This window comes from Neofelis nebulosa, chromosome 2 (genome assembly GCF_028018385.1).
Source record: "Neofelis nebulosa isolate mNeoNeb1 chromosome 2, mNeoNeb1.pri, whole genome shotgun sequence".
In the NCBI taxonomy this organism is placed as follows: Eukaryota; Metazoa; Chordata; class Mammalia; order Carnivora; family Felidae; genus Neofelis; species Neofelis nebulosa.
Window position 1 is genome coordinate 26,874,125 of NC_080783.1, and position 16,991 is coordinate 26,891,115.

Genomic DNA, 16,991 nt, shown 5'->3' on the forward strand with positions numbered 1-16,991 from the left:
TTACCGACGAATGAAGAACAAACTATGGTTATACACAATTATATCGGCAAATCTCATGAAACAGTAGTGAATAACAAAAGTCGGGCATTAAAAAGTACTTATCATATTTCATTGGAATAGGGTTCAGAAATAGGCAAAGATGATTTGTGGTATAGGATAGTGAGCATAAGATGTTCAACTGATTGAGCCACCCAGGCGCCCGTGGCCTTTTAATATTAGAGAATATTTATGCATTTTATTATTGCAGTGTCTTGATGTTATCACTTCATCTCACTGCAGAGCCTCTGATACACCCTGTCAGCAAAGTACTCAGACACACTTGGAATGGAAAATAGAAATAGGAGGTATTTTTACACCCAGGAATACAGTGGACTTGGAGTTAATGTAGGGTTTCAATCCTTTCTCAAGGCTTTCATGGAGCTGTGATATTATAGGAGAAGCCCAAAGGAAACTGGGAGTGAGTGAGGGCTACAGCCACACTTCTAGTTGACCACAGGCATAATGTTTAACCCGCATTGATTAACACAAAAAAAGCTGGGAATCTTAGGAGGGGGATGTTTCTTATTCATTCTTCATATAGAAAGAGTTCAATTAGTATGAATCCTGTTTCCTTTTTGCCCCTTTACTCATCCTGTTCTAGGGCACAGGGATAAACCAATCTAAGGGGTAAATTGATAAAGATACACTGTCAAAATCAACCCAGTTCTTTCCTTCTTTCTCGAAGAGTTGCCAACATAGTAGGACTTCTTTCCTCCATACTGTGAGTTTTTAGGGTGGTCCTGTGTCAAGCTTAATCCTTATACCCAAAATATGATAGCAAATAACGTGGGACTTTGTTTATGAGTTAGGTATTACAAGAAAATTCAAAGTAGCTTGAGAAGTTGAGGGACAGATTACCTAATATCAATATCACTGGGGAGGAGGGCCAGAGGTTTGATTAAGCCAGCATCAAGGAATATTTAAAGGAATGTAACTCTATTATTTTTAAATATCTATACTACATAACGGGGCTATCCATGATTCATTTGAATTCCTGTCTCTGCCTTTAAAACACCTATTTTAATAGCAAGATGGGACTGGCTTTCATTTCACATATTAGTGCATAAACAAGACCAGAGCCAACATCCAGGAATTGGGATGACATTTTCCATGTGAATCCTTTGGATTCCTTACACTTGGCAAAATGACAGGCAAGATTTATATTCTTGTTCGTTGTATGACAGGAGTTCTTACCGCTCCTTGAAAAGCATCTTCTTTAATAGTTTAAATGTCTGCTCTGGAATTCTGTTTGCTATTAACATATATCACGTATCGGGGCAAAATTTTCTAAATGAGACTGAACATTTTAGTTGCTGTACAAATTCCAAATTTTAGGCAATTTTAAATTAATGAGGATTTACTATATTTTCCAAAGCCTGTGCAATGACAAGTTTCCTAAATTTAGTTTTTGAAAACATACATTACAGAATATTAGAGGATGATATGAACAAGCATAACTTTTGTATTCATTCAATTTTATTTCCTTTGCCATGTTTACTTATCCCAAGGCACAGAACAAAGGGCTGCAATTACCTTCGGAATGACTCAGGAGCATATGCCACCACAGTAACACACAGCTTAATGGCCTCACTTATAGAGAAGGTCAGGTCTTCATTTCCATAGCAGAAATCTGAGGGGACAGAAGGTTAAGGCACAAAAATCAAAGTGCATTTTGCCAGGGATAAAGAAGAGATTCCCACTCTCAACATTCCAGTTATATTTTGTAACCATTTCTTCGCCAGACTTTAATCCTAAACCGTGAACATTATTAATTTCTTCATCTAAAAGGACTGAAAACTCTGTTTCCTACTTTTGAATAATCAGATGATAAAGAAAAGTGCCTTTTGGGGGGCGCCTGGGTGGCTCAGTCGGTTGAACGGCCGACTTCGGCTCAGGTCATGATCTCGCGGTCCGAGAGTTCGAGCCCCGCGTCGGGCTCTGTGCTGACAGCTCAGAGCCTGGAGCCTGCTTCGGAGTCTGTGTCTCCCTCTCTCTCTGCCCCTCCCCCGTTCATGCTCTGTCTCTCTCTGTCTCAAAAATAAAATAAACGTTAAAAAAAAATTAAAAAAAAAAGTGCCTTTTGGGGGGCAGTTTTTTTAAAAAAACAATCTTACCCATTAGAAGCTAGCAAGGGCATGTAGATGTGTAAGGTAAGACAGGAGCCTTTCTCTTTGATTTACCTCTAGTTCATTCCTTGATAATAAAGACCATTTTAGAGAGTTGTTCACCTAGAATTGCCCGGAAAACCTAATTTCCTGAAAACAGCAGAACTACAGAAGGGCAGTATGAGGTACCAGTTTAATACAATTTTCATGGTAAAGAATTCCTTACTCTTTAGGATTTTCAAGAAATTTAGGAAAAAAAGGAGAAAGGAAATGTACTCATTCAATTTATACCACTTTTCCATTTATTTTTGCTGTTTTGATTTAGGTTAAAATATTCAATATGGAATTATTTAAAAAAAAATTACAAAGAGACAAAGAAGATCAGGGTAAATTCTGTTTTTACCTAACGACTTAAGAGGCTTCTCAGCTTTGACCAGCTCTAAGATGTCTAATATGTCAGTGGTCTCGCCCTCCAGGGACTGCAGCAGGTCGAACAGGCACTGAGCTGACACACCTTTGCTGGGCCCATTATTGGCCACATCCTGAATAAAGAAAGGCAATTTTAATTTATTGATTCCCACCTCAGCACTAACATGGTGTGATCAGGAATTCAAATTTCAATAACATTATCACTGATAGCAATTACATTGATCTGGTATTTAGCTCACACAATCCTGCATCCAAAAATGCTACCATATGATTTTGGAGTAGAATCTCTGACTTTCAAGGATTCTATTAAATGTTAATCTGGTACAAAAGAGATATTTGTGGAAACTCCTAAAAATAGAGCAGTATGTAAACTTCCAGAATCACTCATGTAAATGTTTCCTCTGGTCTGTGTTGGAAGGGCTCTGCCTTCCCAAAGGAACTTTCCATAACATATTAGTTGAACACTTCAAATACGTTTGGGGAAACAGATGCTAATTTTCACAACTCTGGGCACTTTACAGGTCTTGTTTGATAATATAATTCCAAAATGGAGATATCGGCCATCTCAAATCTATTTAAAATGGTTTTGATTCATCCATCAAAACAACAAATCCCTATTAAATTATTACTATGTGCCATGCACAATTCTGTATACCAAGGTTATAACAAAACAAAACCAAAAAAGACATACAAGCAAAACAACTAAAACAAACCAAAAGCAAACAGAAAAACAGGTGAAGGTCTTGCTTTAGCGGAGCTTAAATTCTATTTTGGGGTATGGTAGAGAAATGTAGTAGTGAAACAAATACATGTATGATATGCAATACAGCATAAGTGTTCTGAAGAAAAAGAAAAATAAAGCAGGGTAAGTACTAGACAGTGATAGGAATGAGAATCAGGAACTCTTCCTTTTGCCACATTCTATTTTCTATCTTTTTATTAATTAAGTATAAAACTGGAGAGTTGGTCTATTTATATCTTACAGGCTGAGACGAGTGTTGAAGAAAAATGAAGAGAAATAATATGTGATATTCCTATCACATTGGTTGAAGAAAGAGAGCTGAGACACTGATTATACAAATGGACAATATAAATGAGTAGCCCATATTTAAAAATAGAACACTGATCAAGAACCTGTAGTAACCTACTCAGGAAACCAACCCACTGTCCACAGTAACTAGCCAGGGAAGCTAGCCTGCTACAAGTCAGGTTACTAGGAAGTCAGCCTACTAGCTCTAGTGGAAACCAAGCAATAACCCCTTTAACCGTTGGCTCCCCAAAAGGCCAGGACTTGATTAAAATTGACAGCTTCCCTAATCCTTGTCCCTTCTTCCAACTAGACCAGTCAGAGAAAGCCAAATATGTACCCCTAACCAACTGCATAGGATGTGCCCCCCACCCCCTGCCTTCTAGTTAGCCTGCTTACAGCTCCCCCACACCCATGGCCTCCAGTCAGGGCATATCTGAAGTCTTCCCTTTTCTCCACCATAAAATCTCTTACTCCTCTGTCTGCCTTTGAGTCTTTGCCAAGACACAAGTCACAGTGGCTAACTCCATTGCTGTAGCAAATTCTGAATAAAGAGCCTTTGCTTTTTTTCATTTGGTCTGCATTTATTTCCAGAGAGCCACTTACCGGAAACTCCAGGAGAGGGGCCACACTAGCAAACAGCTGGAGCACAAATGGCTTCCGGTGTAGAATGTAGAACTGGTGGCAGGCAAATTCGATGGCTTGACGCAGCTGGGGATTGCTCTCATAGTCAGAGTATACCTGTGGGAAAAATGGCATATATTCAGAAAATGCCTTAACAGCATATCAGAGTTGTGTTGATTTTTAAAACTCATAGCCACGGAATGCATGGAGGAAAATGGCTAAATTTAATAAACTGGTTGATGGGAGTAAAACAGTATAATCTCTCTTCAGAGAAATTTGGTAATACACATGAATACACTTTTTCCCAGGGAGTTTGTGACCAGGAATTTATTTCAAGAAAGGAACTGGGAAAACGCACAAAGATGGATATACAAGAATTCCTGCTGCAAATTTGCATATAATAGTGGAAAATTGGAAACTGCTTAAATTATTCATAAATTGGGATAGATTAAATACATTATAGTATATGCATGTAACAGAATATTATGCAGTTATTTAGAAAGATGCTATAGCACAAAATGTAGCTATGTGAAAAAATGTCCATGATATTTTTAGTGTTATGTGAGAAAAGTAGGTAACAAACTTGAATATATGGTATGATCCATATGTTTTCTTTTTTAAAAAAAAAGTAGGATAGAGTGCCAAGATTTTCAAGAAGTATAAACAATGGTTATCTAGGAAGGAGGATTATAAGTGATCTTTATTTTCTTCTTTAAACTTTATTTTCTGAATGTTATAATGAGCATTTGCTTTTGGTAATCAGTAAGAAAAGTTATAGAAATAGAGAAAATTCCAACTATTTAAAAATAGGAGAGGCCTGATACTAAAGAAAACTTCTTGCCCCTATAGGTTGAACAAATTCTACTTTGCACAAGCATGTATTACTTTTATAATTTTTATTGAAATTTCCATAGTAGAGAATTAGGGTGAGCCCCTAGGGTTTGTTTGAACTTCATCCAGTACTCCTAAACCTAGCCAGATACACATTAGACAGGAGTACATGGAAACAATTTCTGCTGAATTCACCTCCTCCAATCTCAGCATAGTAAGTTTAATAGCAACAGAAATCTCTATTCAGATAGAGATCAGAGAATCTCTCAGGAGAAACATCAGCTGAATACTTGCTGTACATTTGAATAAAAAGAGCGGTGATTCCCAAATTTCTAGGGCATTAGAACCACCTGGAGGTCTTGTAGAAACCCAGGTTAATGGGTCCTGACTCCACCGTTTCTGATTAAATAGAGGGTGGGACCCAAGAATTCGTCTAACACATTCCCAGGTGATGTTGCTGCTGCTGGTCTAGAGACCACACTTTGAGAAGCACTCACAGAGTGGCTAGAAGAAATGGGAAAGCAAATCCCAGGTCTGGGAGATCTGAGGATAGAATGGATATCTTAGGATATTGTGACCTTTTGGAAATTTCTGGGGAGATTTCATTTGGTGCCTTCTGCTGCCACAAAAGAAGATAATTCTATCATTAAAAAGGTTTAGCACAGATCTTGTTGACCTGCTATCTGGGCGGTTAATTATGTGTTAGAAGAGTAGAGCCATGGCACCTGCAGCATGGTGGGCAGAATCCACTGGTAGCCACTGAGAGAGAAAAGGTGATTGAAGTGCACAGCGCTGTTGATGACGGTGGCAGCGTACTGCCTGAGCAGGGCACTGTCTTCTGGGTGGAGGATCAGAGCCCCATTGAAAACGTTGAGGAAGAGCATGATTTCATCTCCCCAGGGAAACTCGCTCGGCATGCCCAGGAACATCTCCTCCAGGAGCTGGATCCACAAGCTTTTCTGAAGAGTGTCGAGGCCAAACAGCTCCTTCCCAGCTGTGAGAACATGAAACAGCAGAGACAGAATTAGCCCCACACCAATCCTGTCAGCGTGGGAGGGCAATCAAACCGGAGGACGCTGCTGTTTCCCATTTGCTCCAGCTCCGGGACGTGAAGGTAAGGTGCACTGCTGAAATGCTTCCCAGCACACATGGCTGGCGCTGGTATCACACTCCCTAGTTCTCAGAGGACTTCCATCATCACCTCTTTGATTCAACTCTGTAGGCAAGACAGGGCTGGCATTTGCAGCGTGTTGCTACTGAATAAGCAGTGGCTTTGAGGAAAAAAAAATAGGTTGTTTCAGAGAGAAAATGGCAGGGTTGGGACTGCGTCTAGATCTTTTAACTCCTGGACAGACTAGAGCTCTTTCTACTATTTGTTCTGGAGCTTCTGGGTGAAGACACTGAACACTGGGATGTTAACTGAAGTGTCTCAAAGGAGTAACATAGTAAGGTTTCAAAACAAGTTTCTTTTTGTCTGTCTCGGGCTCCCTCTCAATTCAGGTGTAATTTAGATAGAGTAAAACATGCACAGATCTCAAATGTAGAGCTTAATGAGTTTTGGCAAAAATACACACACATGTGACCAACATACCAGTCAATACATACACCATTTTCATCACCTCAGAAAGTTCCCTCAGGCCCCTTTCCAGAAAATCCAGCGCCCCCATCCCCATCCCAGAAGCAGCCACTGTCCTGATTTCTGTAATTAGTTTTGCCCCTTTCTGAACGGCCTATAAACACCCATTCTTCACTTAGTCAAGTACTTCCTTAACACTACCATACTATTTCCTTCAACTGCTTATGATTAGCTTAGAGGACGGGTCTCAAAGTTTGATCCCTGGAATAACAGCATCAACATCACCTGGGAACTTGTTAAAATTCAAGTTCCCGAGCTCCATTCCAGAACTACCGAATCAGAAGCGTGGGAGGGTGGAGCCCAGCAATCTGTGTTTTGTGAAGTCCTCCAGGTGATCCTGATGCACTCAAGGCTGAGAAACAACGGCTTATAAAACTGTCTGCTGGTTAAGAGGCTTTCCAGCTGAGGACAAATCCAGGGCTTGGGAAGCCCAAGGGAGGAAATGCTTTCCTCCTGATACCTTGTGGATCACTGAAGAGTGAAAATTCAGCGTCAATAGCACTTCGGGGGAATGAGGGTAGTCGGAGGAGGTCTTCCTGGAGCATGGAGACGTGAGACTGCTTGTGGGCTGTGGGGATCTTCTGGGTCAGGGATATGAGAAACAAAACCCGCCCGACTTCCTCTAGCTTCCGAGTGAACACCTGGCAGCAAACAAAAGCAGGAGTAGAGGAAAAGCAGAATTAGCAACTCTGAAATTAAAAGGAGTGAAGAAATTGAAATAAAATATTTAATAGCAAACGGGGCTGATAAAAAATTAAGGGGAGTGGTGAATTGAGAGAGATGGTTTTTTTTTTTTCTTTACCACATAGAAAGAGCAAACAATGCTTGATTGACTCTCACTTCCTGTCTCCGTCTGCTCCACAGAAGGAAGTGTTTCTTACGGGGTTTGCAGGCTGGGGGAGCACAATGCAAGCATTGTCAGGAATAGTTCGATATTAAATAGAGCCCATTTGTTTGGATGGCATAATATGGAAGATCTTTTACAACAGGAGCCGGTCAGTTCCAAGTGCCTCTACCATTTCCACTGATGCCTTAAGCTGTTTCTTGTCAGTTCTGGGTTTTTCTCTTAAAAAAAAGACTGAAATGGGATCCAGGAGAAACCTATCTTGGGACAAAGCTGATGGGACTAGATGGCATGGACATAATTCTCTTGGATCCTTCTCTTTGTTCCTTATCTATTGATGATCCGTGAGCAGAGGGTGTGGTCCATAAGCAGTCGGAGGCTGCTAAGGAAATTCCCATGCCAGAATCATAAGCCTGCTTATCACTCTGTCCCTGCAGAACTCAGGAAGAAATCTTAAGATTCTAACTTAGAGTGTACATAGAACAAGAACCTCATTTTGTGCTATTTTTAAAAACATGTTCTTAAACATAAAGAGGGATACACTAGCAAAGTGCTATTATTGATTATGGTTTTAATTCTTTTGCGGCTAAAATCAAGGTCTGGGATAATTTGGAGAAAGTCATTCTAGAAATGATATATACTTAAGATCTTGCAGTTTTGGAGCTGCCATCTGACCTCACACTCCCTCGGTTTCGGAGGTGCACCCAGTCTGACCCCAGACCCAGCCCAGGAAAGGAAGTGCCTGCTGTCTGAAAGCGCCTGACAGAGCAGCTACAAAGCTAGACTCCAGGAGGGACTTACGGCCTCCAGAGCCTGCGAGAAAGCGGCAAGCTCGGGGGAGCTCAACAGGCCGGTGTCAGACAGCCCACTATGATCTTGCATTTGTCCCTGGAATGAAATCAAGAACAGGATGACTGAGGATAGAGCTCTAACAGTCCCAGCAGAGAAAAAAATAAGCTTGCGTTTTTTCGGAAGGAAGATGGCAGCGTAGGAGGACGCTGGGCTCAGTGCATCCTGCTGACCACTTAGATTCCACTCACACCTGCCTAAATAACCCAGAAAACCGCCAGAAGACTAGCAGAACGGACTCTCCAGAGCCAAGCGTAGACGAGAGGCCCACGGAAGAGGGTAGGAAGGGTGGAGAGGCACTGCATGCTACACGGACTGGCGGGAGGGAGCCGGGGTAGCGGAGGGGCAGCCAGCCCACCCTACAAGGCAGAGCCCCCAAGTCTGGCTTGCAAAAGCAGAGGGGCCAGACGGAGTGTGTTCTGATAGCCAGCGGGACTTAACATCTGGAATGTTATAAGTCAACAGCTCTGCTCCGAGAGTGGGAGGGCTAGAGGACAATGGGAGGGAGAGGTGCTGAACCCCGGAAGACAGAGCTCAGCTTGGCGGGGAACAAAGGGGTTGGGAAGAGCCATCTCCCTCTTCCATCCCCCAGCCAAAATCCCAAAGGGACCAGTTCCCATCACGGAACTTGCTTGCACCACGCAAACACCCAATGCTGTGCTTCTGTGGATCCATCCCTCCAACGGGTCTGCCTCCCTCCCGGTGCCACAGGGCCCCTCCCAAAGTGGACCACTGAAGGCAAACCCAGCTGAGTCTGCCCCTCCCGCCCCTGTGCACCTTGTGGATCCACCCTGGCTAATACGCCAGATCCCATCGAAGCAGCACCACAAGCCTGGCGGTGTGCAAGTGGCTCAGACAGGGGCCACACCACTCAACAGTGAGTCCTGCCTCTGGGAGAGGGGAAGATAAGGTACACACCAGTCTGACTGTGGCCCCAGCAGTGGGCTGGGGGCAGACATTAGGTCTGACTGTGGCCCCCCCCACCAATGCAAGTTACTACAGACAGCACAGAGGAAGAGCCCTGCAGTTATGCGCCACTCCAGGGACTATCCAAAATGACGAAATGGAAGAATTCTCCTCAAAAGAAACTCCAGGAAGTAGCGACAGGTAATGAACTAAACAAAAATGATTTAAGCAATGTAACAGAAAATGAATTTAAAATAATAGTCATAAAATTAATCTCTGGGCTTGAAAAAAGTATAGAGGGCAGCAGAGAATCTCTTGCTACAGAGATCAAGGGACTAAGGAACAGTCATGAGGAGCTAAAAAATACTATAAATGAGGTGCAAAATAAAATGGAGGCAACCACAGCTCAGATTGAAGAGGCAGAGCAGAGAATAGGTGATTTAGAAGATAAAATTATGGAAAAAGAGGAAGCTGAGAAAAAGAGAGATAAAAAAATCCAGGAATATGAGGGGAGAATTAGAGAACTAAGTGACACAATTAAACGCAAAAATATACGCATAATTGGTATTCCAGAGGAGGAAGAGAGAGGAAAGGTGCTGAAGGTGTACTTGAAGAAATCATAGCTGAGAACTTCCCTGATCTGGGGAAGGAAAAAGGCATTGAAATCCAAGAGGTACAGAGAACTCCCTCCCGATGTAACTTGAATCGATCTTCTGCACGACATATCATAGTGAAGCTGGCAAAATACAAGGATAGAGAAAATTCTGAAAGCAGCTAGGTATAAACATGCTCTAACATATAAAGGGAGAATGATAAGACCACTGACGGATCTCTCTACTGAAACTTGGCAGGCCAGAAAGGAATGGCAGGAAATCTTCAATGTGAGGAACAGAAAAAAAAAAATGCAGCCGAGAATCCTTTATCCAGCAAGTCTGTCATTTAGAATAGAAGGAGAGATCAAGGTCTTCTGAAACAAACAAAAACTGAAGGAATTCATCACCACTAAACCTGCCCTACAAGAGATCCTAAGGGGGATTCTGTGAGTGAAATGTTGCAAGGACCACAAAGTACCAGAGACATCACTACAAGCAGGAAACCTACAGACATCACAATGACTCTAAACCCATATCTTTCTATAATAACACTGAATGTAAATGGACTAAATGCTCCAACCAAAAGACACAGGGTATCAGAATGGATAAAAAAACAAGACCCATCTATTTGCTGTCTACAAGAGACTCATTTTAGACCTGAGGACACCTTCAGATTAAGAGTGAGGGGATGGAGAACTATCTATCATGCTACTAGAAGTCAAAAGAAACCTGGAGTAGCCATACATATGTCAGACAAACTAGACTTTAAATTAAAGGCTGTAACAAGAAATGAAGAAGGGCATTATATAATAACTACAGGGTCTATCCATCAGGAAGAGCTAACAATTATAAATGTCTATGTGCTGAATACGGAAGCCCCCAATAATTAATTATAAATAATTGTTATAAAACAATCACAAACATAAGCAACCTTATTGATAAGAATAAGGCAATTTCAGGGGACTTTAATACTCCACTTACAACAATGGATAGATCATCTAGACACAGGATCAATAAAGAAACAAGGGCCCTGAATGATACATTGGATCAGATGGACTTGACAGATATAGTTAGAACTCTGCATCCCAAAGCAACAGAATATACTTTCTTCTCGAGTGCACATGGAACATTCTCCAAGATAGATCACATATTGGGTCACAAAACAGTCCTTCATAAGTATACAAGAATTGAGATCATACCATGCATACTTTCAGACCGCAATGCTATGAAGCTTGAAATCAACCACAGGAAAAAGTCTGGAAAACCTCCAAAAGTATGGAGGTTAAAGAACCCCCTACTAAAGAATGAATGGGTCAACCAGGCAATTAGAGAAGAAATTAAGAAATATATGGAAACAAATGAAAATGAAAATACACCAATCCAAATGCTTTGGGATGCAGCAAAGGCAGTCCTGAGAGGAAAATACATTGCAATCCAGGCCTATCTCAAGAAACAAGAAAAATCCCAAATACAAAATCTAACAGCACACCCAAAGGAAATAGAAGCAGAACAGCAAAGACACCCCAAACCCTGCAGAAGATGAGAAATAATAACGATCAGAGCAGAAATAAACAATATAGAATCTAAAAAAACTGTAGAGCAGATCAATGAAACCAAGAGTTGGTTTTTTGAAAACATAAACAAAATTGATAAACCTCTAGCCAGGCTTCTCAAAAAGAAAAGGGAGATGACCCAAATAGATAAAGTCATGAATGAAAATGGAATTATTACAACCAATCCCTCAGAAATACAAGCAATTATCAGGGAATACTATGACAAATTATATGCCAACAAACTGGACAACCTGGAAGAAACGGACAAATTCCTAAACACCCACACGCTTCCAAAACTCCAACAGGAAGAAATAGGAAACTTGAACAAACCCATAACCAGTGAAGAAATTGAATCAGTAATCAAAAATCTCCCAACAAATAAGAGTCCAGGACCAGATGGCTTCCCTGGGGAATTCTACCAGACATTTAAAGCAGAGATAATACCTATCCTTCTCAAGCTGTTCCAAAAAATAGAAAGGGAAGGAAAACTTCCAGACTCATTCTATGAAGCCAGCATTACTTTGATTCCTAAACCAGACAGAGACCCAGCAAAAAAAGAGAACTACAGGCCAATATCCCTGATGAATATGGATGCAAAAATGTTCAACAAGATACTAGCAAATCGAATTCAACAGCATATAAAAAGAATTATTCACCATGATCAAGTGGGATTCATTCCTGGGCTGCAGGGCTGCTTCAACATTCACAAATCAATCAACGTGATATGTCACATTAATAAAAGAAAAGATAAGAACCATATGATCCTGTCAATCGATGCAGAAAAAGCATTTGACAAAATTCAGCATCCTTTCTTAATAAAAACCCTCGAGAAAGTCGGGACAGAAGGAACATACTTAAACATCATAAAAGCCATTTATGAAAAGCCCACAGCTAATATCATCCTCAATGGGGAAAAACTGAGAGCTTTCTCCCTGAGATCAGGAACACGACAGGGATGTCCACTCTCATCGCTGTTGTTTAACATAGTGTTGGAGGTTCTGGCATCAACAATCAGACAACAAAAGGAAATCAAAGGCATCAAAATTGGCAAAGATGAAGTCAAGCTTTCACTTTTTGCAGATGACATAATATTATACATGGAAAATCTGATAGACTCCACCAAAATTCTGCTAGAACTGACACACGAATTCAGCAAAGTCACAGCATACAAAATCAATGTACAGAAATCAGTTGCATTCTTATAAGAATAAGAATAAGAATAAGAATGCTTCTAATAATGAAGCAACAGAAAGTCAAAGAAACTGATTCCATTCACAATTGCACCAAGAAGCATAAAATACCTAGGAATAAACCTAACCAAAGATGTAAAAGATCTGTATGCTGACAACTATAGAAAGCTTATGAAGGTATTGAAGAAGATATAAAGAAATGGAAAAACATTCTGTGCTCATGGATTGGAAGAATAAATATTGTCAGAGTGTCAATACTACCCAAAGCTATCTACACATTCAATGCAATCCCAATCAAAATTGCACCAGCATTCTTCTAGAAACTAGAACAAGCAATCGTAAAATTTGTATGGAACCACAAATGGCCCCAAATAGCCAAAGTAATTTTGAAGAAGACCAAAGCAGGAAGCATCACAATCCCAGAGTTTAGCTTCTACTACAAAGCTGTAATCATCAAGACAGCATGGTATTGGCACAAAAACAGACACATAGACCAATGGAATAGAATAGAAACTCCAGAACTAGACCCACAAAAGTATGGCCAACTAATCTTTGACAAAGCAGGAAAGAACATCCAATGGAAAAAAGACAGTCTGTCTCTTTAACAAATGGTGCTGGGAGAACTGGACAGCAACATGCAGACGGATGAAACTAGACCACTTTCTCACACCATTCACAAAAATAAACTCAAAATGCATAAAGGACCTGAATGTGAGACAGGAAACCATCAAAACCCTAGAGGAGAAAGCAGGAAAAAACCTCTCTGACCTCAGCCGCAGCACTTACTTGACACATCCCCAAAGGCAAGGGAATTAAAAGCAAAAATGAACTTGGGACCTCATCAAGATAAAAAGCTTCTGCACAGCAAAGGAAACAATCAACAAAACTAAAAGACAACCAACGGAATGGGAAAAGATATTTGCAAATGACATATCGGACAAAGGACTAGTATCCAAAATCTATAAAGAGCTCACCAAACTCCACACTCGAAAAACAAATAACCCAGTGAAGAAATGGGCAGAAAACATGAATAGACACTTCTCTAAAGAAGACATCCGGATGGCCAACAGGCACATGAAAAGATGCTCAATGTCGCTCCTCATCAGGGAAATACAAATCAAAACCACCCTGAGATACCACCTCATGCCAGTCAGAGTGGCTAAAATGAACAAATCAGGAGACTATAGATGCTGGAGAGGATGTGGAGAAAAGGGAACCCTCTTGCACCTTTGGTGGGAATGCAAACTGGTCCAGCTGCTCTGGAAAACAGTGTGGAGGTTCCTCAAAAAATTAAAAATAGACCTACCCTATGACCCATCAATAGCACTCCTAGGAATTTACCCAAGGGATACAGGAGTACTGATGCATAGGGGCACTTTTACCCCAATGTTTACAGCAGCACTCTCAACAATAGCCAAATGATGGAAAGAGCCTAAATGTCCATCAACTGATGAATGGATAAAGAAATTGTGGTTTATATACACAATGGAGTACTACGTGGCAATGAGAAAGAATGAAATATGGCCCTTTGTAGCAACCTGGATGGAACTGGAGAGTGTGATGCTAAGTGAAATAAGCCATACAGAGAAAGACAGATACCATATGGTTTCACTCTTATGTGGATCCTGAGAAACTTAACAGAAACCCATGGGGGAGGGGAGGGAAAAAAAAAGAGGTTAAAGTGGGAGAGAGCCAAAGCATAAGAGACTCTTAAAAACTGAGAACAAACTGAAGGTTGATGGGAGGTGGGAGAGAGGGGAGGGTGGGTGATGGGTATTGAGGAGGACACCTTTTGGGATGAGCACTGGGTGTTGTATGGAAACCAATTTGACAGTAAATTTCATATTAAAATAAAAAAAAAGATCTTGCAGTTTTACCCAACACCTCACATTTCGTAACACATTCACAATTCAGGTAGTTAATACTAACTCATATATGTGTGTGTGTGTATGTGTATTTTTTTTATTTATTTTTTATTTTTAAGTAATCTCTACACGTGATGTGGGGCTTGAACTCACAACCCCCGAGATCAAGAGTTGCATGCTCCAGTAAGCCAGCCAGATGCCCCAATACTAAACTGTATTTTTAATTATCTAATTGGTCTAACTCTGTACCATTCCCATTCATTTCATGAAGGTATTTGTGAACAGTTTGATGCCAAATTGATCTTGATATGTGCAAAAAACCTGAAATGATAAATTATCCTGAAATTCTGGTTTAGACATTTTATTACAAATAAGTGAATGTAACATATAGACTGTATTAAAATTGTATCATTATTAGAATTGTGGACTGTAGCAATATTTTGCATGCAAACTAGTGAATTTCCTTATTCTGGTCTTCAATCTTAAAGGTAAGTACAACTGCTTGATTACATTCCTCCTGTTTTAAGGGAAGTTAGTAACATGCCTAAGGTCAGATGACTGGTCAGTGGCAGAGCTATGACTGTGTCCAAATCTGTATACCTTAGTTCACTGCTTTCTCAAGCATAATACATTTGTCCCTTTTATTTTATTTTTTTTCCCAGCTAGTATAAACATCTTGGGCAAACTTCTAATAGCTACATTATGTGTGCTTCCAATCCTGTTTTACTAAACTGTGAAAAGAAAACTTGGAAACTAGTAGGTAAATAAATTAGATTTCTAGTGGTAGGGCACCTGGGTGGCTCAGCCGGTTAAGCATCTGACTGTCTGTGGCTTGGGTCATTATCTTGGGGTTCGTGAGTTCGAGCTCCACATTGGGCTCTATGCTGACAGCTCAGACCCTGGAGCCTGCCTCAGATTCTGTGTCTCCCTCTCTCTCTGCCCCTCCTCTGCTCATGTTCTGTCTCTCTCTCAAAAATAAATAAACCTTAATAAAAATAAAAGAAGAAGATTTGTAATGTTTATACCCAACAATTTGTTATAGTATTAATCCAACTGAGTGTTCCTTAATACCTCTCCATTATAATCCCATTTGTGAAAACTAACACAGTATTTTGGGGAATTATTGATCAAGGGCCTATCTATCAACTCTCTCTAGAGAGGATTGCATCAGAATCACAGAATCTCAGGGTTGGCAATAAACACATTTACAGATCATCTATCCCAATGACTTGACAAAACCATATAATAAAACAGAGATGGTCAGGCACCTGTTTCTGAATGAGCTCCTGTCCTTTCTCTGGATGCATATGTACAAGATTCAGCTGTGGAGATACTGACCTCCGAAAAGGATAAATATCCCGAACATAGGTCTGTGGCAGGATTACACAAAGAGAAAACAGAGTTCAAATGATTAAAACTTTACTGTCATTTCCTCTTTACCCAAAGGTCAAAGAAAGCTATGTATTTGATAATGGTTTAATCACTTTATGCTTCTCAATTCTATAAAATCCCAGGGAAGATAAACCCCCCTCCTCAGGAACGTGTCAAACCATTTAGGCTTAGCACCCTTTCCAAACACAAGGGTGCTGCATCAGGAGCAGAGGAGCCAAAGGCAATTTAATAAATGACATTCTGGAGGATGGTCACTGTAAAGTGATGTCAATGATCTTCTTGAGGAGCCCTTTTGGTCATTAGGTCAGGTTATCACGGTCATGCTTAACATAATAGAAACAGGAACAACAATGACATTAGCATTCCAAATAGACCATAGTTATTATATGGGCAACTTAATTTTTCATCAAGAGGTGATAGTAATGAGTAACATAGTGCTCTACTTGCCTTATATCCTTTAATTATTGCAACCTATAGTAGATAATATCATCATCATCTTCATTTTACAGACAAGGAAAATGAAAGGTAACAAGGTACCATGACTAGTCCAAAGCTATGCTGACAATAAGGTGGTGTCACCTAAGTGACCATATTCCTAACCTCTAAATGATACCTCCCTGAGTGAGAGGGACATTCAGGAAAGGCATGACAAGTTCCTGACATAACTCAACATGAGTGCCATTACTGCATGGTCTCACCTTATTGTAGTGGATAAGATTCCACCGTTTATCCATGAGAAAATAATGTGTTGACTGAGATTCTGGGATATTAAAAAACTCCAGACACTCCTAGAACAATAACAACAAATATAAATAAATGTTAACCCGGAACATATTATGTGCCAGGTAGTAAGCTGAAAGATACAAATATCCTAAAAACAAGGTAACGGCTTACAAGGATTATTATATCTAATATACTTTTTATATGTATATATATGGATACACATTGGATTTGGATATACAGTTCCGAAGAATGATACAATAAAGACTAGTCATGTAATATAAACCATCTGCTCTCCATGTGCTAAAAGATATACAATTAAAAATTCAGATGGAGTAGTGAACTGTGGAGGCATACTGGCGTCTACTGGTCTCAATGTCAGGAAGAA

The 16,991-nt window shown here is 40.4% G+C and overlaps 1 protein-coding gene across 13 annotated transcripts in view; it reads right to left on the bottom strand.

The window, feature by feature from the left end:
* The window catches only part of UNC80 (unc-80 homolog, NALCN channel complex subunit), a 232,703-nt gene that overhangs the window by 57,894 nt on the left and 157,818 nt on the right, over positions 1–16,991 (bottom strand). For all 13 annotated transcript variants that reach the window (XM_058706453.1, XM_058706423.1, XM_058706414.1 and 10 more), the window contains 7 exons: positions 16,582–16,671; positions 15,760–15,861; positions 7,152–7,332; positions 5,781–6,049; positions 4,207–4,341; positions 2,548–2,686; positions 1,573–1,669 (listed from right to left, as the gene is read on the bottom strand). In XM_058706453.1, coding sequence (XP_058562436.1) covers positions 1,573–1,669; positions 2,548–2,686; positions 4,207–4,341; positions 5,781–6,049; positions 7,152–7,332; positions 15,760–15,861; positions 16,582–16,671 — 1,013 coding nt within the window. The remainder of the gene's footprint in view (positions 1–1,572; positions 1,670–2,547; positions 2,687–4,206; positions 4,342–5,780; positions 6,050–7,151; positions 7,333–15,759; positions 15,862–16,581; positions 16,672–16,991) is intronic.